The sequence below is a fragment of the Amblyraja radiata genome, chromosome 5 (assembly GCF_010909765.2).
Source record: "Amblyraja radiata isolate CabotCenter1 chromosome 5, sAmbRad1.1.pri, whole genome shotgun sequence".
Lineage (NCBI taxonomy): Eukaryota > Metazoa > Chordata > Chondrichthyes > Rajiformes > Rajidae > Amblyraja > Amblyraja radiata.
Window position 1 is genome coordinate 43,199,686 of NC_045960.1, and position 26,940 is coordinate 43,226,625.

A 26,940-nucleotide genomic window follows, 5' to 3' on the forward strand; every position below is an offset into this window, starting at 1 on the left:
GGGCTGGTCCTTGGTCCTTAATTGTCTACCATTTGTTTGTGATTTGGAGGAAGAGGCAAGGTATCCAAGTTTGCTGATGAGGTGAAAAAAGTGCTGCCTTGAGGATATTGTGACTGATAAATAGGTTGAATGGGGAAACACATACTTGGTAAATAGTCTAATGTAGGAACATGCAAGGTTGTGAACTTTGGTGGGAGGAAACAAAAGGCAGATCAATATCTAAATGGAAAGAGATTGCAAATTAGTGAAGTAAGTGGAGACACAATGAAATGCAGGTGCTGGTTTACAGAAAAAAGACAAGGTGCTGGAGTAACTCAGCATGTCAGGCAGCATCTATGGAGAACGTGAATATGTGAAGTTCAGGGTCAGAACCCATCTTCAGACTGAAATAAGTGTATGGGTACAATTGTACAAGGTGTTGCTGGGGCTGCTCCTAAGCTGCATTTGGAGCATTGTGTGTAATTTTGGTCTGCTTATTTAAAACGGACATACCAGCATTTGAAGCAGTCCAGAAGAGATTCACGAGAATAGATCTTGGGATGAGAGAGTTGATCTATTGCAAACAGCCAAATTAGTTGAATTTTTAAATTCAACTTAGGAAGCTTAGGAAAATGCGGAGTGATCTTATTGAAACATAAAATTGTAAGGGGGCATTTCAAGATATACGTCAAATTGTTTCCACTAGTGGGAGGTGTCAAACAATGGGACATAGTTTTAAGGGGCTGTGTTTAAAACTGAGATGCAAATGGAAAAATATGCAGAAACTGGGGCCTGTTGAGGCCTGGGGCAGGTCGGCAGGTCACCTAATGATCATATTGAATATTGGGGCAGATTCAAGGAGCTGGGTGGACTACTCTCATTTTCTCGTCCATATTGGGTGACATGGACTGCTCTTTCTGATAAAGTAATGCTTGATTAGTATTTGGCCATATACACTCTCAAAATGAATAATGAATTACTGAAATGTCACTAGATATTTGGAAATATTTTGTTAAACCTGCAAAAGAAAACGATATTAACTCTGGTTTTCAATAAACCAAACTCAGGTTATTTCTTTTCCATTTTATGATGAATTATTTGGGTAACTTGCTATTTGTAAGAAATATTGTTCTATAATTCCAATGTATTAAAAAAAATATTCAAACTGATTCCAAAGTTGGTGCAATGGCCATATAATTACAGTGAAGAGTTCATACATGCCTAATGGTGTGTTGACGAAAGTAACAGAGTATAGGAAAGGGACAGAGGGATGACTTTTACTGTTAGTTTTAAACTTGAACTTCTCTGGATAGTATTCAGTTTGAGATCTTAATCTATAGAAAAAGCATTCTAACCATACCTTCAAACTTTCTTTTACTTGAAGTGTTTTGGTTTCTTCAAATTAAAACATGGCTATTGATTTTGGATAATCAGCCATGATCATATTGAATGGCTCGATTTTCCATGTGTCTATACCACAATGTTTCCACCTATTTTCCATGTTTCTATACCACAATTTTTGCAAAATGAGTAATTTTCTTGGCCCCTGCTGTGAGATACTGAAACTGATAGTGTAAATAGATTTTAGTAGAGTTTATTGCAAAGAAAATGTGTTTGATCTTGAGAACAATCCCGTGAGTGACTCTTAACTGCATATAATAGGATCTAACTAAATCTGTTGGATGGCTAATCCAGTGTGCCAGATCTTCTCAAGATGGCGCCTGCCTGCGGCGACTTTTGCGGAACTCCAGAACATAAAAGGCTCAATTACAACTTCCAACAACTCACCTGGTTCAGGAAGACAGAAATCGGTGCCATTTCGGACAAGCTGCTTGAGCACCTCAAGGCTCTCGCAATTTCGCGATCTCCCACAGCTGCAGGAGTCCCGGACTTTAAACGTTCCCACCTTGGCTGGAAATCACCCGACCCGATGGAGGAACGCAGGTACTGTACCTGGAAACCCCGGGATGACCTCCAGAGCCGACGGGCTGGATCCTCCAGGAACAACGGAGCTGGAGCTGCAGCTACCGACTTTGAGGGAACCCCCGTTCGTCCCGGAGCGAGAGCTGCCATCTGTGAAGGAATCCCCGTTCCAGCGCAGGTTCGCAGAAACAGCAGGTACAGTAAACACAGTACCTGGAAACAAAGGGGAAGCTTTCATTGTGTCCGGAAACGTGGCCGACGGGCGGGACTTCAGGTCAGACTGAAGTGCAGGGGATTTCGGCCCCCTCTCCCTACTATCCTACTGGCCAATGTACAGTCCCTTGAAAACAAAGTGGAGGACTTAAGGGCATGGCTGCTTTATCAAAGGGAGCTGAGGGAATGCTCTGTGTTCTGTTTCACAGAGACATGGCTCACCCCCAGCTCCCCAGACTCAGCGGTCCAGCCTGAAGGGTTCTCCATCCACCATATGGACCGTACACTGGCATCTGGGAAAGGGAGAGGAGGGGGCGTCTGCCTCTTGGTCAACTCTGAGTGTTGTTCAGACGTGGCAGTCCTATCTAACTCCTGCTCTCCGCACCTCGAACATCTGGCGGTGCAGTGCAGCCCCTTCTACCTTCCGAGGGAATTCACCTCCATCATCTTGACCGCGGTTTACATCCCACCCCAGCACTGGAGGAGCTGCACGCCGTGGTCAACAAACACCAGACGTCTTACCCCGAGGCATTTACCACCATTGCTGGGGACTTCAATAAGGCAAACCTAAATAAATCACTCCCTAACTTCCACCAACATGTCTCCTGCTACACCAGAGGACCAAACACCCTCGACCACTGCAACACCACCATCAAGAATGCCTATTGCTCTATCCCTCGCCCTCACTTCGGTAAATCCGACCATACCGCGGTGCTGCTTCTTCCTGCCTACAGGCAGCAATTAAAGAGCACACCCCCAGAGGTGAGGACAGTACAGAGCTGGTCGAGGGGGGGGGGGGTTTAGGGGGGAGGGGGGGGGGGGCAGAGGAACAACCACAGGACTGTTTGGAGTCTGTAGACTGGACAATGTTCAAGGACTCGGACTTGAACGAATACGCCACAGTCGTTACAGACTACATTAAGAAATGTGTGGAGGACTGCATCCCCACCAAAACCTTCCAAGTGTTTCGCAATCAGAAGCCTTGCATAAACTTTGAGATCCGCACTCTTCTGAAGACCAGACACCAGGCATTCATGTCTGATGATACAATGGTCTACAAGAAGTCCAAATACGACCTTGGTAAGGCCATCAAAAAGGTCAAAAGGGACTTCTGCTCCAAACTGGAGGATGAGATAGATGTTTGGCAGCTGTGGCGGGGCCTGAATGCAATCACCCCCTACAAGGCGAAACCAGGAGGCAGCTCGAATGTCGGCGAAACATCACTCCCTGACGAGCTCAATGCGTTTTACGCACACTTTGATTGGGAGAACACCGATGTGCCTTCCCGAGCCCCCATTCGCTGTGATGGTATTTCAGCCTCAGTCAGAGGCCGACGTCAGGAAATCCTTCAGAGGGGTGAACCCTCGAAAGCGCCTGGACCTGATGGTATACCCGGTCGTGTTCTAAAAACCTGTGCGGACCAACTGGCTGGAGTTTTTACAGACATTTTCAACGTCTCACTTCTGAGGTCCGAGGTTCCCACCTGCTTCAAAAGGGCATCAATAATACCAGTGCCCAAGAAGAGTAAGGTGACATGCCTCAATGACTATCGACCAGTGGCACTAACGCCTGTGGTGATGAAGTGCTTTGAGAGGTTGATCATGGCGCAAATCAACCCCTACCTCGACAAAAACCTGGACCCACTGCAGTTCGCTTACCGCCACAACAGATCAACGGTGGATGCGATCTCGCTGGCTCTCCACTCCGCTCTGGACCACTTGGACAACAAAAACTTATATGTCAGGCTGTTATTCATTGATTACAGCTCGGCATTTCATCCCCTTCAAGCTGGTTACCAAACTCGCAGAACTGGGTCTCTGCGCATCACTCTGCCATTGGATCCTCAACTTCCTCATTCACAGACCAGTCTGTCCATATAGGTGGAAATGTGTCAGACTCGGTAACAATCAGCATGGGAGCACCTCAAGGCTGCGTGCTCAGCCACCTGCTGTACTCGCTCTATACTCATGACTGCGTAGCCGGTCAAAGTGCGAACTCCATCATCAAGTTCGCTGACGACATCACTGTTGTGGGACGTATCACTGATGGGGAGGAGTCAGAATATAGAAGAGAGATCGAGCGACTGTCCATATGGTGCCAGCACAATAACCTGGCCCTCAACACCAGCAAAACAAAGGAACTGATTGTGGACTTTGGAAGGAATAGGATGGGGACCCACAGTCCCGTTTATATCAACGGGTCGATGGTTAAAAGGGTCAAGAGCTTCAAATTCCTGGGCGTGCACATCTCTGAAGATCTTTCCTGGTCCGAGAACACTGATGCAATTATTAAGAAAGCACATCAGCGCCTCTACTTCCTGAGAAGATTACGGAAAGTCGGTTTGTCAAGGAGGACTCTCTCTAACTTCTACAGGTGCACAGTAGAGAGCATGCTGACCGGTTGCATCGTGGCTTGGATCGGCAACTTGAGCGCCCTGGAGAGGAAAAGACTACAAAAAGTAGTAAACACTGCCCAGTCCATCATCGGCTCTGACCTCTTCCATCGAGGGGATCTATCGCAGTCGCTGCCTCAAAAAGGCTGGCAATATCATCAAGGACCCACACCATCCAGGCCACATAGATACAACAACCAGGTTCAGGAATAGCTACTTCCCCACAGCCATCAGGCTATTAAACTTGGCAGACAAAACTCTGAACATTAATAGCCCATTATCTGTTTATTTGCACTTTTATCAGTTTATTTATTAATGTGTGTATTTACGTATATAATGGTATATGGACACACTGATCTGTTTTGTAGTCAATGCCCACTATGTTCTGTTGTGCTGAAGCAATGCTTGAATTTCATTGTCCTATCAGGGACACATGACAATAAACTCTCTTGACTTGACTTCTTTGAGCTGACAAATGAGACCCATAAAGAACAGGCAACCAAGAAGAAAGATAAAGGCATTATTAAAAGTGGAGGAGGACAACCATCAACCATAGTGGTGCACAAGCTTACAGAGCGAATTAAGACTGAACAGTTAGAGTTTAGAAAGATGGTTGTGTTGTAAAGTACCTGAAATAGGTTTGCAGGTATGGGGAAACATGGATGAAGGGATGTTTGAGACTGTATCGTCAAGACCATGAATCCTCTTCCTTAAGAAATAGCCAGAAATATCAGTGGACAGCTTATTGAAGATAGTTAGCGTGGTGAAGGCTGTTGAAAAGGGCAAGGGAGATTGAAATGGCGGATTAGATTCTCCAACAGATAATTACAGATGAAGGAAGAAAACAATCTTGGACAGTAACCTAAATAAACAAAAGATTTTGCAACACCTTATGACAATGCTGGTTTCAAATAGGTTCTACAATTAAAAAAATTTTGTTCCATGTTTTACAATAAAAGTTGGCTTAATGTATAAATATGCACTGGCAATAGTCTGGCATCAACAAGAGACTTGTTTGTCTTTCTAGTAGGCATGTAAACATTGTTCAACTTGTTCATCCATGGCCAGTAGACCTGACCATAATTAGACTATGTAAAACCATACATGATTTCAAAAAAGTGTAAATTATGGCTCTAAAGACATTGCAGTTGTGTGGTGAAAATACTAGGAATCAATATGACCACTATGCAATAGTTATGGATATTCTGTTAAGTATTGGAACACAAACTACTGCATGTCAAATCTTACATGTACGCAAAATCCTATGTAGAGCCTTAATGCCCCCCAAAGAAATTGGGCTAGGGTTTCTCTATGATTTATTGAATCACAAAACATCCATGAAAAGCAGCTGGAATTTTGTGGAAGAAACCCAACAACCAATTAACACCAGGAAAGATCAAATACATCTCAAAATAGTTTTGTTTTGGGTGATCATTCTTATAACCGTTAGCCCTGAGTTAGGTTCAACAGAACAAGAGTTAAAATAAGATGCAACGTATGTACCATGTAACACATGGTTATATCATAGGATGACGATCAGGTGCAGTCTTGCCACAATAAGTCTTCTACTGTGGAGGGGAAGAGCGCATGCATCAAATGTACTGATTCTATGACAAGAAGCGTTAGTCCGGAGAATATTCATTCCTCAGTAACTTAGAAAAGCATACATTTAAGTAAAATATTGAAAGCCATCAAGTTAACCAATATCGATTAATCAATGACAGATGAACATTTCAGCTATAGGACACATTCTTTTTCATATCCTGATATTTATAATTAATGGTACATTTATACTTTTTACATAAATGCAGTATGATTTCAGTAGGTTACGTTCAGCATTGTACCTATTTGACTATTAAGCATAATCAAGTAGAAGATCAGAGACTTCCTCAAAGAAAACATTTCACTTTAGCTTTGTGCCCAGTACAAAATATCTTGTGGACATTGCCCCCCAAAAATTGACATTTTTCTTGAATGAGACTTCATTATTTTAATAGTTCATGTTTTAGGTATTTAAAAATTCCAGCAAAAGTGTTTCCAGCAATAAGCCATTCTCCTAAATAAGCATCCATACATTCCAAGCTCATCAAAATTGAGTTTGCCCATTTGAAATTCAATTGAATGGAACAAATGCTTACAAGTTTCATTTTCCTCTTAGAAGATCACAGGACAAGGCAAACATCTTGATACTCCAAAAAGATACTTGTCCCTCAAGCAGATGTCAAAAGCAAAAGGGATTTTGGCAGGCCTGAAAATCCTCCAATTTAAAATGTCTATCTTTTAGCAGTTAGTGGACTTTACATGAAATCATCAGAGTCGTAACCACAGTCCTAGAAAGAAAGAAAAATCAGAGAAATTATTTTCTTTACACAGGTCATTGCAAATTAATTTTCTACTTTAATTTCAGTTTGCAGGTTCAAGTGGCAGAAATGAGCAGAAGAAACACTTGAAATGATAAAGTGATAAGGAAATGTAATTTGGGTTCCCGACATTGAGGTCTGGCTGGCACTGGAGGTGACTTTTTGCAAGCTATCACGTTCAGATTCTCTCCTGCCATCAGTTGTAATCGTTATATTCCTACAAATCTCAATTCCAAGTCTACATTCTGTGTTTTTTCTCTTTTGTACTACCACAACACATGTATTACGTGTGTATTATAAGATCTGCCCAGCTGTTTCAATGTTGGCCAATTATACATGGGCATTGAAGATGGAGACAAAATGCTGAAGTATTGTAACTCAGCGGGACAGGCAGCATCTCTGGAGAGAAGAAATGGGTGACGTTTCAGGTCGAGACCCTTCTTCAGACTGAAAATCGGGAGTGAGGGAAACTAGATATGGAAGGGTACAAAGAACTTGTGAGATGTGAAAAGAACAGATCAAAGCAGATGATGATCAAGGAAGTACAATGGTTCATTGTTGGATGAGAGGAAGGTGCCGGTCCTGCTCTGCTGAGTTGCTCCAGCATTTTGTGTCCATCTTCGGTGTAAACCAGTATCTGCAGTTCCTTCCTATACATGGGCATTCATCTATTATCTTCCATGGTATTGATCAAATTGTCCTACATGATAATTGGTTGCGATAGCCTTAAAGAATCCTTGCAAGTTAATGGAAACAAAAGACTGCAGATGCTGGAATCTTGAGCAAAATACAAAGTGCTGGAGGAACTCAGCAGGTCAAGCAGCATTTGTGGATGAAAATAGACAAAGGAAAATTAAATGTGATCAGTCTAAAGGGTCTTAATTCAAAACTGTGTCTGTCCATTTCCCTCCGCCAATGGTGCAGAGTTTTTAGTTTAGATTAGTTATACAGTGCTGAAACAGGCCTTTCGGGAAATAGTAAGTGTAGCAGCACTCCAACATTATTAACCGCAGGACAATTGCACACTATATAATTCAATGGATATGGGAAAGGAAAAAATTAATATCTGGGACAATTTTCATTCCTTAAATGACGCAAGCATTGTCCTCATTATGGATATAAAAGTTCTCCGTCATTTTCACCACCTTCAACGTGACCCCACCACTCACCACATCTTCCCCCCGTCTGCTTTCCGCAAAGACCGCTCCCTCTGTAACTCCCTGGTCAATTCTTCCCTTCCCTCCCGCACCACCCCCTCCCCGGGCACTTTCCCTTGCAACCGCAAGAGATGCTACACTTGTCGCTTTACCTCCCCCCTCGATTCCATTCAAGGACCCAAGCAGTTGTTCCAGGTGTGACAGAGGTTCACCTGCATCTCCTCCAACCTCATCTATTGCATCCGCTGCTCTAGAAGTCAGCTGATCTACATCGGTGAGAGCAAGCGTAGGCTTGGCGATCGTTTCGCCGAACACCTCCGCTTGGTCCGCATTAATCAACCTGATCTCCCGGTGGCTCAGCACTTCAACTCCCCCTCCCATTCCGAATCCGACCTCTCTGTCCTGGACCTCCTCCATGGCCAGAGTGAGCACCACCGGATATTGGAGGAGCAGCACCTCATATTCCGCTTGGGCAGTCTGCACCCTTGCGGCATAAACATTGAATTCTCCAATTTCCGGTAGCCCTTGCTGTCTCCTCCCCTTCTCAGCTCTCCCCGAGCCCTCGGGCTCCTCCTTTTCCCTTTTCCTTTCTTCTCCCCGCCCCCCTCGCTCCACCCTACATCAGTCTGAAGAAGGGTTTTGGCCCGAAACATTGCCTATTTCCTTCGCTCCATAGATGGTGCTGCACCCGCTGAGTTTCTCCAGCACTTTTGTCTACCTTCGATTTTCCAGCATCTGCAGTTCCTTCTTAAGCATCATCACTATTCTTTCCAACTCACGCCACTCAAGAAATTCTCGCACACAATCTAAGTTACATTAAATCGATCAATTGTAATCATGTATTGTCTTACTGCTGACTGGATAGCATGCAAAAGTTTTTCACTGTACCTCGGTACATGACAATAACCTAAACTAAAGTGGTTGACTGTGAGACTGCACTTTCTCCATTGTTCCTATCAACATTAATCCCTCAATTAACAATTTTATGATCAGTCTGAAGGGTCTCAACCTGAAATGTTGTCTATCCATTCACTACATCAATGCTGCTTGACCTGCTGAGTTCCTCCACCCTTTTTAATTTTTGCTCAAGATTCCAGCATCTGCAGTTTCTTGTATCCTTAAGATTTTCCGATCATTTGCATGGCTGCTTGTTGGACTTCGCTACATGTACAAATTATCTGCCACATAGCTACTTTTAAAAAGGGGCTAATTTATCAGCTACAAATCTATGAGATCAACTGAAAAGGACTCGACCAGATCATTCAAATCATGCCAGCTACTGTCTTTGGAATTGCCAGCTGTCTGTTATATATAGCTCAGCCTCATCCAAACTCCCATTGCAATGAGGAAATCAGGAAGGAGTTTGATCTGCATCTGCCGCAGCATCAGACCTTTTATTCCACCACTGGACCTAGCATCAGGTCCAGGAACTCAACACAAATGGACTTAACACAAGGAGACTGATGCATTTTGCAGCCAGCACCTTAATTTCAAATAATGTGAAAGTGCATAAATTGGAATGTTCCACCAGAAAAAAAGTGCAATTATTCTTTTTTACTTACTTAGTTTTAATGGTCTGAACTATTTTTTAGAACTAAAAAGGTGTTATACAAATTTATTATTTTAAAGTTACTTCAACCTCTTGAATGTTTTTTAAGTATCTGTGACAGGAAACATCAAATTGTTTTTATACAAGATATATTACAAGATACAAGATATATTTATTTGTCACAAGTGCCAGATGGCACAGTGAAATGTGATCACAATACAATAAAATACAGAACACACCACACGATAGAGTTAAACATAAAACATCCCCACACAGCAGAATCAAAAGTTTCCCACTGTGCGGGAAGGCACCAAAGTCAGTCTCTTCCTAGATGTTCACCCATGGTCGGAGCCCTCCGCAGTCGCTGCTACAGGCAGCACACATCTCAGGCCCGCTCGCCGGGATGTTGGCTCTCCGACGTCAGGACTCGGAGAAATTGTCGCATCCCCACCAGGAAGCGATTAAGAAACGGTTTCCCCCCTCCCCCACATAGAAAAGCTAAAGTAACCCCAAAACAAACAGTTTAGACAAATTAAAATATAAAAAAGGGAAAAAATGGACAGGCTATAGGCAGTCGGCTACAAAGGCTGTAGGCTAAAGGCAGAGGCACCTTCAATGCAGTGCCCCTAGTGGTCTTATAAGGCATTTATGAGCAGAGGCACCTCAAAACCTACTGCCCAAGGCCCAGTAAACAACCTCATTAGGACCTGCGAGGCCGCACAATGTGAAAATAGTGGCTGGTTTGAACAAGATATAGCCCAATATATAAATACATTTCTATCTTTTTCTAACAGATTCAGTGTTCAACCGTAGCAACATATAGCAGATTTTGCCCTTTTTGCAGTTTTAAAAACATGATCTTTGACAAATGAATGAGTTGTATGCAAAAATTAAAGTACATTCATTTTGACCAAATGAACAATAAGAGACCCAAATTATTTTTGGGCTATGGTTTAATACGGTAATCTTTAACGCCCAATTAATTGACCTTACCTGATTGCTACTCATTTTTTCAGATTTCATAAGGGTAGAATAGCACCTAGGGAGTTAATACAAAACAGATTAAACATATTTTTTCAACTCAAAGTTAGAGCTAGTGATCAAGCATCACAAACCATCATCAGTCCCCACTCCAATATCCTTTTTTTATTCTTAATGACCAAATGACAATATTAGGTTTATTTTTTCACACATGGTATATTTTTAAAAATCAATAGTTTACCCCATTTCATGTCCAAGAGTAAAATCAAAATATTCAGACTCCTGAACAAAATGTATATACAGATGATACCTTTATCCCAGTTCACTTCCAGTTATTTTAAGCTATTAGGCCGTGGGCCGAGCATCAAAAATGTGTCTGGAATTTAACTTTCGTGACCCATGACTGGTATCTACTTGAAATCTGCAACAGATATAGATAAAATATAATCTTGCGAGTTTAGAAATCCACTCCTCTGTACCTTTGGTACATTACTTTCCTGACTTTTTTAATTAAAATTGTTGACCGATCTGACCTTTTTTTTAAAAATCTGACCGCTGCCCAGTTGCTGACGTTACAATAACAGTGAAATTTTTACATCTTCTGGTAGTAAATTTCCTTATGATTTCAAAAATCCAATCTATAAATTTGATCGATTATTTCCCGAGATATTTACTAAAATTTATCACCAAACTGACATTTAAAAAAAAATGAAGGTTGCCCAGCTGCTGACCTCACAATGCCTTTGCACCTGGCCTAACTGCCTCCTAACGGCACACGGTATATATATATATATATATATGTATATGTATATGTATATGTATATGTATATATATATATATCTATCTATATATCATCTATCTATCTATATATCATCTATCTATCTATATCATCTATCTATCTATATCATCTATCTATCTATATCATCTATCTATCTATATCATCTATCTATCTATCTATCTATCTATCTATCTATCTATCTATCTATCTATCTATCTCTCTATCTCTCTATCTCTCTATCTCTCTATCTCTCTATCTCTCTATCTATCTAACTATCTTTTTCTTCCAGATTCAGTGTTCAACCGTAGCAATATATAGCAGATCATTCCTCAGATATGGTGCACAAAATTGCTCACAATATTCCAAATGCGCTTTATAGAGCTCCAACATTGCACCCCTGTTTTTGTATACAAGCCCTCTTGAAATAAATGCTAGCGTTGAGTTTGCTTTCTTTATTACCGATTCGACTTTTTGAGAATCTTGAACCAGCACTCCCCAAGTCCCTTTGTACCTCCAATGTCTGGATTCTCACCCCATTTAGAAAAGTCTACGCCTTTATTCCTACTATCAAAACGCATGACTCCACACTTTCCTACACTATATTCCATCTGCCCACTCTCCCAACCTGCCCAAGTCCTTCTGCAGAGTCCCTGCTCCCCCTACACAACCTGCCCTTCCACCTATTTTCGTATCATCCGCAAACTTTGTCACAAAGCCTTTAAATCATTAATATACACCGTGGAGTAGCGGCCCCAGCACCAACCCTTGCGGAACTCCACTAATTACTGGCAGCCAGCCAGAAAATGCCCCCATTTATAAGCCTTTATACATTATCTATTTTGATACTTTCTTTCCTGAAAAATAACTAAACATGTCTAAAGTTTACCTATATTTCTGTTGTTGTATCTGCCAAGTTACAATTTCAATTTTATTCTGAATGACTGCATTCACATACAACACAATTCAGATACTTTAAATTTTGCAGTTAAAAAAAGCCTGCAACCTTTGCTCTCATGTAACTTCCTTTTTACCCTATTTTGATTTTCATTGTACTTATTGTTTACCATGAGCTTCATGCCAACTAAGAATTTCATTCTGAATCTGATCCAAATCTTATATTGGTATTAAGCCTCCCTATAATCTTATATTTACTAGCTACAATACTGCATCCATTATTTCCCCAGAGATACTGTTAATGGTTATATCTCTGTTTCAGCCATTGCATTATGCCGATTCAATGATGATTGCATGCAAAGGAACAATTCCTCCAAGTATAATTACATAAAGACAACATGAGTGCTTGACCACTATGTCCACACAAACCTAAGGTCTTCCATTTCTTTTCTCCTTTTTATCTCCTCCCTCTCCTTTCGCTTCATTTCTTGAACTTGCGCCTTTCTTTCATTTTGCTCGTCGCGGTCTCTAGATCCCTTTTCAGCTGCCAAATCTGGAAATCTTTCATCTTTGGTCTTCTCCAATCGGTTTAAAATTTCATTTATCTTTGTCTCTACTGCAATTACCTTTACCTAAGTGATAAAAATTAAATTGCATAATTAAAAATAATTACTCCATTGAAATTAGAGTAAGCCCTTCTGCCTTCTATCTTGATCCTCACATATCCAAAAATCAATTGATGTATTGAATATACCCAGCCAATTAAATCACAATTCAACTACTATTCCACGAAGAGTTAAGCTGAAATTTTATTTCTATTTAAGTACAGTAGACACAAAATAAATAATTCAATGGAACAATTCCTTATTTCAGAACATAAATATCTTCACAGCAGTTACATTTCTGTTTACTATTTATTTAAATGAAACCACTCATAAGTGAACAGTCAACCATGGGTTTAGTATTGCTCCTCTTGGTTCTGTGTCATATTTACCTCTTTTTGCCTGTGAAATCCTATTTGTCCCACATCCATATCACCAGTCTTCTTTAGATTAGACCACGGAGTGTACACAACATTTATATTGTTCATTTTGCTTCCTAATAAAACAAAATGTAAGCAATGATATGTATCAAAAGGCAAACAGCAATAATATCATTTATATTTTAGCAAGAGATCATCTTTACAATTGATCAAAAGCTTAACCATTTCTGTGATTCAGAACAATTATCATCAAACTATAAAGGAAGAAATATTTGACAAAGAATGATTGAAAGACAGATTATCCTATCAATACAAATGAATTGCAATATTCCCCTTCCAATATTAATCCACCATGGCAATAGATCTAATCTCATGTCCCCACCCAGTTCTTATAACTTGCCATTCCCTTTCATTCAATGACCAATTAATGATAACATTAGATATGGTCTTTGCTATAATAAAGGTTTATTTATGAAGAACTTCCAGGTTGATGAAGAGAGTGCGTTGCTGCGATTTAGATGTTTTAATAATATTATTTTAAGAATGGCAATATACCTAATAAAGTTTAAAAGGATAGTGTCGATTTTGGGAAGTGTAGCTAGTTGAGCCAGCCATCCAGGTTAAACAGGCATACTAAATTTAACACAAAAAAAAATCATTTTCATTATGTTTAAACCTGCCTCCCAAAATATAGCTTTACAAAAATAAACAAATAATCTAACTTAGCAATGACCACCAAACTAATTGACCACCATCTGCTTCACCTCAGAAGGCTGCAGAGGCCAAGTCATAGGATATTTTTAACGCTGAGATAGATTCTTGATTAGTATCAGGGGTTATGGGGAGAAGACAAGAGGATGGGGTTCAGAGGGAAAGATAGATCAGCCATGATTGAATGGTGTAGACTAGGCCAAATGGCCTAATTCTGCTCCTATCACATGAATTTATGAACCAATGTTCTTCGGTGAGGATATGGAAATAGGACCAGAAATAGGTTAATGCCCTTTGAGCATGCATCGCCGTTTGTCGAGACCGTAGCTGATCCTGCTTCTCAATACCATTCTCCAGCACTATTCAGATTAGTTTACTGACCAGGCAGGTTGAGCGAAATGGTTTTTAATGACAAAAAACAAACAGAAACCCGTAAAACCGCATACCCAGTCTAGCTAACGGACAAAGCTCCTGTCAATGGGAGGAGTGCTAATAACGAACTAAAAGCTCACGAACGAACCCCCGCGGTCACGTGACAGTGCCGACCAATGACAAGGGTTCTGACTTCCCAGCCCCACCACTAGGTGCCGCTACAAGGGTGCAATAGAATTTACAGTTCACATAAAGCTCATAGATTAAATAGAATACATATATAGTGATGATATTGCTCCTCAGAACTTGTTTCCCTCAATACCCAGAAATCCATAACTATTTTTAATGAATGTTGGCAAAACTTGCGACAGTCAGCATCTGTAGAAAAAGAAACAGTCATCGTTTCTGATCTGTGACCTTTCAGGAGAACTTGGAAAGAGAGGGATATGTGTTAATTTGCAATATGAGAGGTTGTGGTAAGATATGTGTGGGGAAAAAGGATATACAAACTAAACAGCAATTGAGTGAACACTTTGGGGAGCGTATGCATTGCGACTCAGAGGTTTTAATTCCCCATCTAATTCTTTATCTAGCCTTCTGCAATTTTCTAATGAGACTTAATGTAAAGCTGAAGAACAGCACCACATTTTCCATTTGAGCAATTAATAGACCAATACCAAACTTTACAACTTCAGATAACTTACCTTTTCTGTAAAAACTGGTCTGTTCTGCTGTAGGTCACTCATTTTAACAATGTCTCTTTCACTCTGCATTAGCACAGCCAAACCTTCTCCCTCTCTCATTGTCCTCATTGAATGAACTTGTCTGTAGCTTATCACCATGGAAACCCTAATTTCTCACAATGAGATATTACCTCTGTCCCACCCATCTTTCCCCACCCTCTTTAAAACTAACATATTCTCCCTTTCCTAGTTCTGACGAAGTCTTTAAACAGAAATGTTGATTCTATTTCCCATCCTACAGATGCGGCTGAGCATTTCCATAAAAAAAAAATTCAGCATAGTTAGAGTCATACGGCATGAAAACAGGCCTTTTGGCCAAACTGACCAAACTGTCCCATCTACACTTGTCCCACCTGCCTGCATTTGACCCATATCCCTCAAAACCTATCCTATCCATGTACCTGTCTAAATGTTTCTTAAACGTGCAATAGTATCTCCTTCAACAACCTCCTCCGGTAGCTCATTCCATACACTCACCATCCTTTGTGTGAAAAGGTTAGCCATCAGACCTATGTCCTCTGGTTCTCAATTCCCCTATTCTTGGCAAGAGATTCTGTGCGTCAACCAGATCTATTCCTGTCGTGATTTTGTACACCTCTAAGATCATCCTCCTGCGCTCCAAGGGATGGAGTCCTAGCCTGCTCAACCTCCCTCTATAGCTCAGGGCCTTGTGTCCTGGCAACATTCTCATAAATCTTCTCTGTACCCTTTCCAGCTTGACAACATCTTTCCTATAACATGGTGCACAGAACTGAACACAATGCCAGAAATGTGGCCTCACCAGCATCCAATTTAATTTTAACCAGCAAGAAACAGAGGGGCTGGATGCACAGGCCAATACCACCACTTTTAAGCTTCTCTTCAAGTCACACATTAACCTGACTTGGGAAATATATCACTGTTCCTTCAATGTCACAGGGACAAAATCCTGGAACTCCCTCCTCGACTATACTGTGGGAGTATTTGCTCCAGAAAGGCTATAGCTGTCTACAAAAAATGTTCACCACTGCCTTCTCAAGGGCAATTAGTGACAATTAATAAATCTGGCCTTGCAGGTGATGGCATTCCCATAAGATGAATATACAAAATAAAATATTTGATTTTGTAATGAGATAATTCCCATTTAATCATTACCTTGAATGCTATTAGCTTTAACTAGCTGAGCGCAGTCAATTAGTACTTCCTTTGGGATGGAATCAATCATTTGCCCCTAAGAGACAAAAATAAAAAAAATTATATTTTGTTTTTATTCTTCAAAAAGCTTCAGTAAAGTTCAATAGATTCTAAAGCAGAATATGTAAATAAAAGTTTTTTATAAACTGCATTACTGTCATTGTTCAAATGAAATTATCCCTTTGATGTATTGCGCAATGACATATTTACATGATTAAACTGCAGCAATTGACTTAGAATACTTCTTAATAGTCCATAAATTCTTATATTAAAAAGTTGCAATTAATGTTATAAATATATTCTTATTTTCCCAATTCTACTCTTCATGTTAAAGCATAATCCCAGCTGGATATGACTCCCTGTGTTTTAATCATTCTTAGATCGCTAAGCCAAAAGGCCATTCCTCAAGTTTGGAAATGTCAAGAGATATTGAAATTAAGAACTACAGCAATGGAGTCCAACATCTTTGCTCATACACAGTACACACTGTTAAAATATTATTTGAGTCTATACTTCTTACGGTATGCGTGAACCTCTGGATTCTCTATCCCATGAGGTCGTGAAGACAGAGTAATTGGAGCTATTTAAAGAGGGGGTAGATACATTTTTCAAAGATCGGGAAATGGGTACAGAAGAGAAGTTGAAGCCTGCGACAGGTGAGATTTAATCATACTGAATAGCAAGCTCGAGGGACCAAATGACCTACTACTTTCTTTTTGCTTCTGTTCCTGTATTCAGGTGATTATCCAGCATTAACAGATATAAATTAAAAACAGGATTGCCATTTCTCTTTATTATGTAAAGACCTGTCGACACAGTGGCACCAGTAAGAGAGCCACTCCTCTCAGCTCTGGCACCCTGGGTTCAATGGAAATGCTCAGCCTCTAGTGTGTGGCGAGAGGTAGAATATAAGAGGCAATTGATGGGAATGTGGCAACAATAACGTGTGTTAAGGTAGAATTAGTGAAAAGAAAAATGGATGCGTGATGATAGCCCAGACTTCGTGAGCTGAAGGGTCCGGTTCCATTCTGTCTTTTTCCATGACCCTAGGATTAAAACTGATTATAGCTCCCCACATTGCAAGATCAGCAATTTAAACATAGACCACCGGATAATAAGCCTGTGATAAAACATGCAACAGAAAATACAATTCAATCTAAAACTTGAAATTCATTCAACACAATGATATTGTAAAATGTAAATCGTAATATCTCAAAATTAGAGCAACATACATATTCTACCAGATAATTTAAAAGCATCTATTAAAAGCAAGTTACTTTAAAAAAGGTATTTAGTTCTGCCCATACCTTGTATAATCGAAGGTATACATGAGCTGAAGATAATTTATCTACATGAAACCTAAAAAGAGGAAAGAAATTGAAAATACAGCAGTAACCAAAACAAATAATGCATTTTACAAATTGGAGTTGCAAATATTAAATGCAAACAAAGGATTTAATCAGCAGATGTAAAATATTGTATTACGATTGATTCTTAATTTGGAAAGAAATAAGCAAAAGGACAACAAAACTATATTAACTGTAGCATACCATACATCTTCTGGCCATCCATACTTGATTAGGTCCTCATCTAAATTTAAAATAACAGATTACATAAATTGTAGAAATTAAATATTTAAAACAGCTCACTTATTCGGCATCAACTTGATTCAGACAATTTCCTTAAATGCAATTTAAAAATTAGAGACAAGTCTTGCGAATTGGCGATTACTATCGGATACACTCACATGAATCTCTAAATTCTGAAATAATTCATCACCCTCTATCATTAGGTATTGGTGTTCAATCTCAATTAATCTAAGGCAAAAGTCCACAATACACTAAAGCTTCTCAAAATGCAGCTGATTTGATCTGAATAGATCAAAATGATAGCCAATTGATCTATTCAGTGTACCTTCGAGGCTTAAAGGGCCTGCCCCACTTAGGCGATTTTTCAGCGGACTGCCAGCGACTGTCAAGTTAGTTGCCAGCTATCGCCTGAAAAACCGGGAACTGGAACAGCGACTGTCAGAGTCGAAGACGGACGGACCCACACACACCCACACCGCTTCCTTCACCAGCCCGTGTGAATTTTTTAAACAGCGTCCCCCGCCTAAAAAATTCACACGATGCAAAGCCAAGGTGATACAGACACACACCGCGATGAACAGGAAGGTTGGCGCTGTAAAAAGATGGCTAAATCATGGTGTACGTTAAGTCCTTTAAAAGAGGGGAGGGGGGGGGGCGGGAGGGGGGGGGGGCGGGAGGGAGGAGTGGAGACAACTTTTAAGAAGCCAGAGATACACGGCCGTGAAGCTCAGCGGACATTTAACATTACCGGTTGGTTATCCTTAATTCTGAAAGCTACTGCTTGCCTTTTTTCCCCCCAATTCACCGGTCAGCACCGGCTCCAACCTACAAGAACCTCTGCGAACCTTCGACCTCCTGGCAACCCACTAGGACCTCCTGCCGACCCACCTACAGCTCGAAAATTCTCGCTACTCTCCATGGCGGCTTCATTCTAGTCGCCGCTAATTTTTCAACATGATGAAAAATTCACGGTGACCATAATGAGGCCGCGACTAGTTCCCAGAATGCGGGAACTCCTCACAACCATGAAGGCGGCTCCCCGGCAACCACCCGCGAACATGTGGCGACTACATAGTCTCCTGCAGTCGCCTAAAAAGTCGCCTAAGTGGGACAGGCCCATAAGAGATACTTATCAAACTTGGCCTCAATACCCAGACTTCTTGTCCATTCTTAAACCTACAATGGCAGGCTATTCCAAAAACCAACCAGCCTCTCAACAATAATGTATTTTCTAGCACCTAAAATTTTAGACCTAAAATTTCTCTTGGATAGTGCGATTAAGCTTGTATGCATTAGCAATGAAGAGAAAAAAAGTGGTTACTTACTTTCATATTTATCTTTTCCCATGTATATTGTATATGGTGAAGATTCCACTGCAACAAAGTAGAAAATCGTTAAATTGTGGCAGTCCCTGGGGGCCACTACAAAATGGTAATTTATGTAGTACTAAAAATGAAAATCAGAAAAAAAAAATAATAATAATCGCAGATAACTGTCATACATACTAATTTCAAAAGATTAAAAGCTTCCCTACAGCATACAATCTGACTGAAGAAGGGACCCGACTCAAAACATCACCTATCCATGCTTTCCAGAGGGGTTTCGGCCCAAAACGTTGCCTATTTCCTTCGCTCCATAGATGTTGCTGCACCCGCTGAGTTTCTCCAGCATTTTTGTGTACCTTCCAGAGATGCTGCTTGATCCACTGAGTTACTCCAGCACTTTGCCATTTTCAGATAATATCGTACATGAATACAATCAAACTCAAATACAACAGGTCAAACAAGCAGAAAATTACCAGGCTGAAATACTGATAGATTTACGTGGAAAAAAGAGATTTGAAAGAGTTGAAAGATTTTATTTGATGATATTTGATCTTTATCAAGTATGCAAAGAGCTGTCATGCTCCACTGTCCACCAGCAAGGACATTTCAGCAAATCTACAAGATATGAGTGAGAACACATCTTCCTCTAATGTCCAAACCAGGTGAATCTTTGTGGGCATTGAACCTAAAGATTTAGATTACCCAAAGTCTTTTTTTTTTTTTAAGATTCAAAAAGGATTGAACTTTTGGACTCCCAGGTAACAGGCCAATAAAGACTTGAATGAGGCATGTGAAAGAAATGCCAATTCTGGAAACTTTATATGGTATTATGTACTCCTCTAACCTCATCTACAGCATCTGGTGTTCCTGATGTGGCCTCCTGCATAACAGTGAAACCAATCGTAGACTAGCCAACCATTTTGCTCAATACGTGCTGAAGAAGGGTCTCGACCCAAAACGTCACCTATTCCTTTTCTCCAGAGATGCTGCCCGACCCGCTGAGTTACTCCAACATTGTGTCAACCAATTACTTACCAGGCTTTGTCTGGCCCTTGCAACTTTCTTGCTGATCGCCCTACCACAATGTCTGAAGAAAGGTTCCATCCAGAAATGTCACCTACCATGTTCTCCAGAGATGCTGCCTCACCTGTTGGTTACTCCAGCTTGTTGTGTCTTTACTAGAGGTTATTCTTTGATTTTCTACAACGGCCGCAAGGCAGCACAGTGGAAAGCTGCAGCCTCAGAGACACAATGGCCCAGGTTTAATTCCGGCCTCCTATGCTATCTGTGTGGAATTTGCAGATTTTCCCTGTGGTTAGTGGGTTTCCTCCAGGTACTTCAGTTTTCTTCCATATTACAAAGACATGCAGATTAGTCTATTAATTAAACACTGTAAATTGCCCATTATATTTAGATGAATGGTGGAAAGGTACTTTGGTTAGTAGTTGATTAATACATGGGATTATTCTAAAACAGTGCTTGATTTTGATGTGGACCAAATGGGCCAAAGGGTGTAGGAAGGAACAGCAGATGCTGGTTTAAACAAAAGTTAGACAAAATGCTGGCGTAACTCAGCAGGATAGGCAGCATCTCTGGAGAGAAGGAATGGTTGACATTTCGGGTCGAGACCTTCTCAGACTTCTCAGTTATGAACACTGCCCAGTCCATCACCGGCTCTGACCTCCCCACCATCGAAGGGATTTACCGGAGGCCTTGCCTCAAAATGGCAGCCAACATCATCAGAGACCCACACCACCCTGGCCATACACTCATTTCACCCTATTCTATTGTGCAGCAGCAAGTAAGAATTTTATTCTTCTACCTAGGACATATGACAATAAAACACTCTTGACTTAAATGTTTCCATCCTTTATGACTCCATGAAGGTAAGCACAGGTTTCAGACTGTTTTGTTTACAGCCATCTTAACCAAAATACCTTCCAGCAACTTAACACCTACCTACACAAATGTATTCCTCTACTTCGGCAAGATCAAGGACAGAATAGTTACGCAGAACACCTGCGCTTGGTCTACAATGGCCATCCCAAGCTCTCACCTGCATGCCATTTCAACTCTGGCCTTCAGACTTCCCCTCTGCCAGGGTGATGCACATCATAAATTAAAAAAATAGCACAATATAGAGTACAACTCAATAGTAATGTCACTGAGTCACGGGTTAATGCAGCCCTTCAGCACAATTTGTCAATGTTGACCAAAAAACATAGAAACATAGAAAATAGGTGCAGGAGGAGGCCATTCGGGCCAGCACCGCCATTCATTGTGATCATGGCTGATCGTCCCCTATCAATAGCCTGTGCCTGCCTTCTCCCCATATCCCATCTCCCCAGATGCCCCATCTATGCTAGTTCCACATGCCAACGTTTAGCCCATATCCCGCTAAACCTTTCCTATCTATGCACCCGTACAAATGTATTTTAAAATGTTGTTATAGTACCTGCCTCAACTACTACTTCTGGTAGCTTGTTCCATATACCCATCACCCTCTGAGTGAAAAGGTTATCCCTCAGATTCCTGTGAAATCTTTTCCCCTCGCCTTAAAACTATGTCCTCTGGGTAAAGGACCCGGAACATTCGAAATGCTTGTGCTGGCTAAGCTGAAAAATATCACAAACTCCCTGCTGGACCCTCTGCAGTTTGCATATCGGGCCAATAGATCTGTGGATGATGCAGTCAACCTGGGCCTGCATTTCATCCTACAGCACCAGCATTTCATCCTACAGCACCTACACATATGCGAGGATGCCGTTTGTTGATTTTAGCTCTGCATTCAACACCATTGTACCAGAGCTACTACACTCCAAACTTTTCGAGTTGACTGTGCCTGAACCCCTTTGTCAGTGGATCACCAACTTCCTGACAGACAGGAAGCAGCATGTGAGGCTGGGAAAGAACATCTCGGACCTGCAAACATAGGGTTAGCATAGGAGTACTGCAGGGCGGCATACTCACCCCTCTCCGCTACTCTCTCTACACCAATGACTGTACCTTCACTAACTCCTGTCAAGCTTCTCAAGTTTGCGGATGACACGACCCTGATTGGACTGATCCAGGATGGGGAGGAATCTGCCTACAGACAGGAAGTGTCACAGCTGGCGTCCTGGTGCCATAGCAACAACCTAGAGCTCAATGCTCTTAAGACAGTGGAATTGATTGTAGACTTTAGGAGAGCTCCCCCTCCCCTCACCCCACTCACCATCAACAACACCACAGTCACATCTGTGGAGCCTTTTAAGTTCCTGGGAACCATCATCTTCAAGGACCTTAAGTGGGGGCTACCATCGACTCCACAGTCAAAAAGGCACAACAGAGGATGTACTTCCTGCGGCAACTGAGGAAGCACAATCTGCCACAGGCAATGATGGTCCAATTCTACACGGCCATCGTAGAGTCTGTTCTCACCTTCTCCATCATGGTCTGGTTTGGCTCAGCCACCAAGCACGACACCTGGAGGCTGCAGCGAATCGGCCGATCAGCAGAGAAGATTATTGGCTGCAACCTTCCCTCCATTGATGAACTGTACACTGCAAGGGCCAGGAAGCGAGCGGGCAAGATCATCTCTGACCCCTCTCACCCTGGCCACAAACTCTTTGAATTACTTCCCTCTGGAAGGCGACTCCGGACTGTCAAAGCTGCCACAGCCAGACATAAAAACAGTTTTTATCCATGAGTAGTTGCTCTACTCAACAGCCAAAAATCTGTAGCCTCCCTTTGATCTGGTATTTTGTTGGTTCACATGCTTGATCAATGGTGTTTTATCATTAATGTCTTATTATTATTAATGGTTAGTGTTTTCTGAGTCATTCGTAACTGTCACTGTATGTCATGTTGTTACTTGTGGGTGGAGCACCAAGGCAAATTCCTTGTATGTGAATACTTGGCCAATAAACTTACTTACATTCAACATATTTATTTTTCAATTTGTGATCACCCTTCCCCTGTGCTTCCTTCCCCTCCTTTCTTCCCTTTTCAACTCCTCTGGCTCTCCCGCTTTTGATTATTTTCCAATGCCCACTCCCCAACCCATTTGCCATTTTTGTCTTAGTCCTATCCATTCAAATACTTCTCACACACTGGATCCTCTCCCCTATCTGGTTCCATCTACCTTTTACTCCCTTGAATAATTCCTATTATCATCTTCCTTACTCATCAGATTCCAGCACTGGTAACCTTTATGTTCCCACTCATCACCCTCCAGCGAGTCTCTCCAACTTCATCCTTCGCCACTTTTTTTTCTTGTTGAAGCAAGGAAGTGCAGATGCTGGTTTACAAAAGAAGATACAAAGTGCTGGAGTAGGTCAATGGGTCAGGCAGCATCTTGCATAATTCACAACTCTTCAATCCTTTCACTCTCACCTTCTCTCTTTTCATCTCTGGCCTTTGTCCAATCATTGGTATCAAATCACCCCCCACCCCCAATCAGCCTGAAGGGTCCTGACCCAGAAAGGTGCCTATCCATGTTCTCCGGAGTTGCCTGACCTGGTGATTAACTCCGGCACTGTGTGTGTCCTTTTTTCGTTGTCTGCTTCCATCTGCCTTTGTCCATCAACTCCGCCCCTCCTAGCTGGCTTATCATCCCTCACTCCTTTTTGGTTCACAAATCGCAATATCTTTCCCTCCACTGACGTTGATTCCCCCCCCAAGTTCCTCCAGCAGTTTGTTTTATACTTTCTATTTCTATATCCCTTATATTCCTGGCAGCATTGAAGTGGAGTTCCAACCAAAAGGTATAACTCATTACCTATTACAGCATAGGTCTCAAGATTTGATTAATCAGTAGAAAATAATTGAGGTGTTCAAATATTTGAATACATCAACTCCATCTCTACTTCACGCTGCCTCAGAAAAGCAGCCAACATAATCAAAGACCTGTTCCACCCCAGTCATTCCTTCTTCTCTTGAGCCTATCAGGCAAAAGTTAAAGAAGCTTCAAAGCGTGCACCACCAGACTCAGGAACAGTTTACTCTCTGTTATCAGGTTTCTTTAGTGCTTCTACAAACTAGGGTACTGTCCGATTCACTTCTACCCCATTGTGGACTTTGTAATTTTGTCTATGGAACTATTGTGCATAGAAATTATGTTCTACACTTTCTATCTTCCTCTTTGTTCTCCCTATTGTAGATGATTTTGATATATATATGTGTGTGTGTGTATATATATATATATATACACACACACATACACACAAACAATATTATCTGAACATTGGATAGCATGCAAAACATAGATTTAACTCGCTGCACGTGGCAATAATAAACCTAACAAAAAGTACAAAATCTTGCCAGTTTACCTCGAGTCTATTGTTTAACTTCCTACAGACACAAAAAACAATAAAACAACTATGTAAAGATTCAATTCCAGTTACTTTAACCTCCACCAGCATTAGGCCGTGTTCAGTGCTGAGCTCCCACTCGCCATTGGGGGCCACAACAAAACATTTCTGAGCCGCTTCTGCCGACCGTGAGAGACGCAGATATACTGACAATGGTCAAACCATCGAGTACTCACCATTGCTGGTGAAATAATAAACCATTTCTACCGCAGCACAGCAAGCGCCAGCTGTCGTTACACAGGGTGACCAGGAAGTGGATGGCGAGCCACGTGACCGCCCACAGGAGCCTGGGAGATGTAGGAACATCCCCGCAAAGGGAAGAAAGCTGTAACCCTCACTCAAATAGTCATTACTGTTTATGCATATTTTTCATTTCTTTGTTCCGTTTTAGCATATCTTTCATTTATTTGTTTCTTTTTCGCATATCTTTCATTTCTTTGTAACTTTTCAAGATGTTTTTCATTTGTAACTTTTTTGCATTTCTTTCATTCATTTGTTCTATTATCTCTCGTTTCTCTCTCCCCTCTGTCAGAGCTGCCGCCTGTCCCGCTGTTACACCCCAAGCCCCCAGCGGTTTTGTGTCTATCTTGTCCTTCGTAATCTGAAACAATTGCATTGTCTTTTTTAGTCTTATTTGTATTCAAGAGAGCAGAGTTTAAAATGCACGTCACACATCTTCTCGTTTTCTCTTGTGCAATTGTCTCAATAATTATTTCTTTCTCAACTCAAATCACAATATTTCTCTAAAACCTGACCGTTCTTTTTCCATTTGTTTTATTTTTGTAATACATTAGTCTCATCCTAATTCAACAATTTCCCCATCCAATATCAGATTATTAAACGAAACAAAATGTGTAACATCAGGGGAGGGGAGAAAAGAGGCTGGCTGGGCCAGTCCAAAGCAAAGATCTTTTTCCGGAGCATCTTTGGTCCAAAGCTCCTATAGCTCAAAGATTATAGAGCGGAGCTGCTATAGGATCTCTGGGCCAGTCAGCGGGGCCCGGGGGCGGGTCCACGCGGAAGGCGCGCGGCTTGAACGCGCCAACTGCCAGCGCGAGAGATCGATCCAGGCCCGGAGCGGGAAAAACCCGGGGACAGCGGACAGAAGAGAGCGGGCAACCCGGGGACAGGAGCGGGCAACCCGGGGACAGCGGACAGAAGAGAGCGGGCAACCCGGGGACAGCGGACAGAAGAGAGCGGGCAACCCGGGGACAGGAGCGGGCAACCCGGGGACAGGAGCGGGCAACCCGGGGACAGGAGTGGGCAGAAGAGAGCGGGCAACCCGGGACAGGAACGTGGAGAAGAGCGGGCAACTGGGGGGGTGGGCAGAGATAGAGGCGCCAAGGGCGGTGTGAGCCTGGTGACCTGAAGGGAGAGAGAGAGAGACGACGAACACGGTGACCCGAGGAGAGAAGCGACAAGGCCTGGGTGAGCCCGGTAACCCGAGCAGAGAGAAAGGCGCCGAATGCAACATAAGCCCCGTGTCCTGAGGATGGCGTGAACCCAGTGCCCTGAGAAGAGAGGCGCTAAGCCCCAGGAGAAGGAGCCTGGTGACCTGAGAGAGAGGGCACCGAGGACGGGGTGAACCCAGTGACCCACGGAGAGAAGCGTTGAGGAAGTGAAGCCCCAGGAGGAGCCTGGTGACCTGAGGAGAGGGAGGGGACGTCAAGGAAGGGTGAGCCCGGTGAACTGCGGACGGAGAGAGGAGCTCAGGCTGTTGTGGGTGAGGTGAGGGCTGAGGTGCTTTGCTTTCCCCGCTGGGCCGCCCGCTGCAGCGATTGGGTGAAGTGTTGGGCGGGAGACCTGCAGCCTCCTGAGGCGCGCCTCACACGTCCTCCCATCCATCACTGCATTTTTGGCCGTCTTTTAGCATACTGCAGGTGGAAATTTTAAATTAAGTGTAACCTGTTGGAATAGTCACACAAAGCATCTTTAGGATACAGATGAAGAGTCCAGGACGTGCAATGCTAACTTTATTTATCTTTATTTAGGCGCTGCCAGACCTCTCGCGTATTCACATAATTTTATTTTTATTTCCGATTTCCAATATTTGCATTTTATAGATTAGTGAACTTGAAGGATAGCTGTTAATGGAGCTCGTGGGTAACCTTGTCAGGGAATTTACCGCGATCATTTCGGTTACCCTCTACACTTCATGAAGAACTGTCCATGTCCTCATCCGAAACTTGTACCTTATTAGATTGTGCCCCACGTGGGCAACCCTGGCCTCGCCCTATCAGATTCCCATTTTTCCAATCCATTCTCCCTGAATCTGTCAGCAATTTAAAACGAAACTAAATTGTCATCTCTTATTTCTAGTTCTAATGAAGTGTTTTTAATCTGTACCCTTTATGGGCCTGTCCCACTTGGCGATTTTTATTAGGTAACTGTCAGCGACTGTCATAGTCGTAGCAGGTCGCCGAAAAACCGAGGACAACCCACGACAGTACATTTGTCAGGAGAAGTCA

General features: G+C 42.1%; 2 protein-coding genes across 9 annotated transcripts in view; one reads left to right on the plus strand and one right to left on the minus strand.

Moving 5' to 3' along the window:
• Positions 1-6,261: 6,261 nt before the first annotated feature.
• ccdc25 (coiled-coil domain containing 25) lies at positions 6,262-24,770 on the minus strand. Of its 4 annotated transcripts, none has more exons than XM_033021097.1 (9): positions 24,649-24,770; positions 19,122-19,169; positions 17,758-17,797; positions 17,515-17,566; positions 16,169-16,244; positions 13,221-13,324; positions 12,656-12,858; positions 10,567-10,612; positions 6,262-6,837 (listed from the first exon to the last, which is right to left on the minus strand). In XM_033021097.1, the coding sequence occupies exons 1-9, from the start codon at positions 24,671-24,673 to the stop codon at positions 6,805-6,807; spliced, it is 627 nt and encodes a 208-aa protein (XP_032876988.1). In that variant the 5' UTR covers positions 24,674-24,770; the 3' UTR covers positions 6,262-6,804. The 4 variants fall into 4 exon arrangements, with proteins under 4 accessions (XP_032876988.1, XP_032876989.1, XP_032876990.1 ...); XM_033021098.1 differs by having other exon boundaries at positions 24,566-24,742; XM_033021099.1 differs by lacking the exon at positions 24,649-24,770 and adding an exon at positions 23,286-23,304.
• Positions 24,771-25,459: 689 nt separating this feature from the next.
• The window catches only part of esco2 (establishment of sister chromatid cohesion N-acetyltransferase 2), a 28,136-nt gene continuing 26,655 nt past the window's right edge, over positions 25,460-26,940 (plus strand). For 2 of the 5 annotated variants that reach the window (XM_033021089.1, XM_033021091.1), the window contains exon 1: positions 25,460-26,200. The gene's annotated coding sequence lies outside the window, so the exon portion shown is untranslated. Of the gene's footprint in view, positions 26,201-26,270; positions 26,353-26,940 lie in introns of those variants that run through there. The other 3 variants (XM_033021090.1, XM_033021093.1, XM_033021094.1) reach the window with 3 other exon arrangements.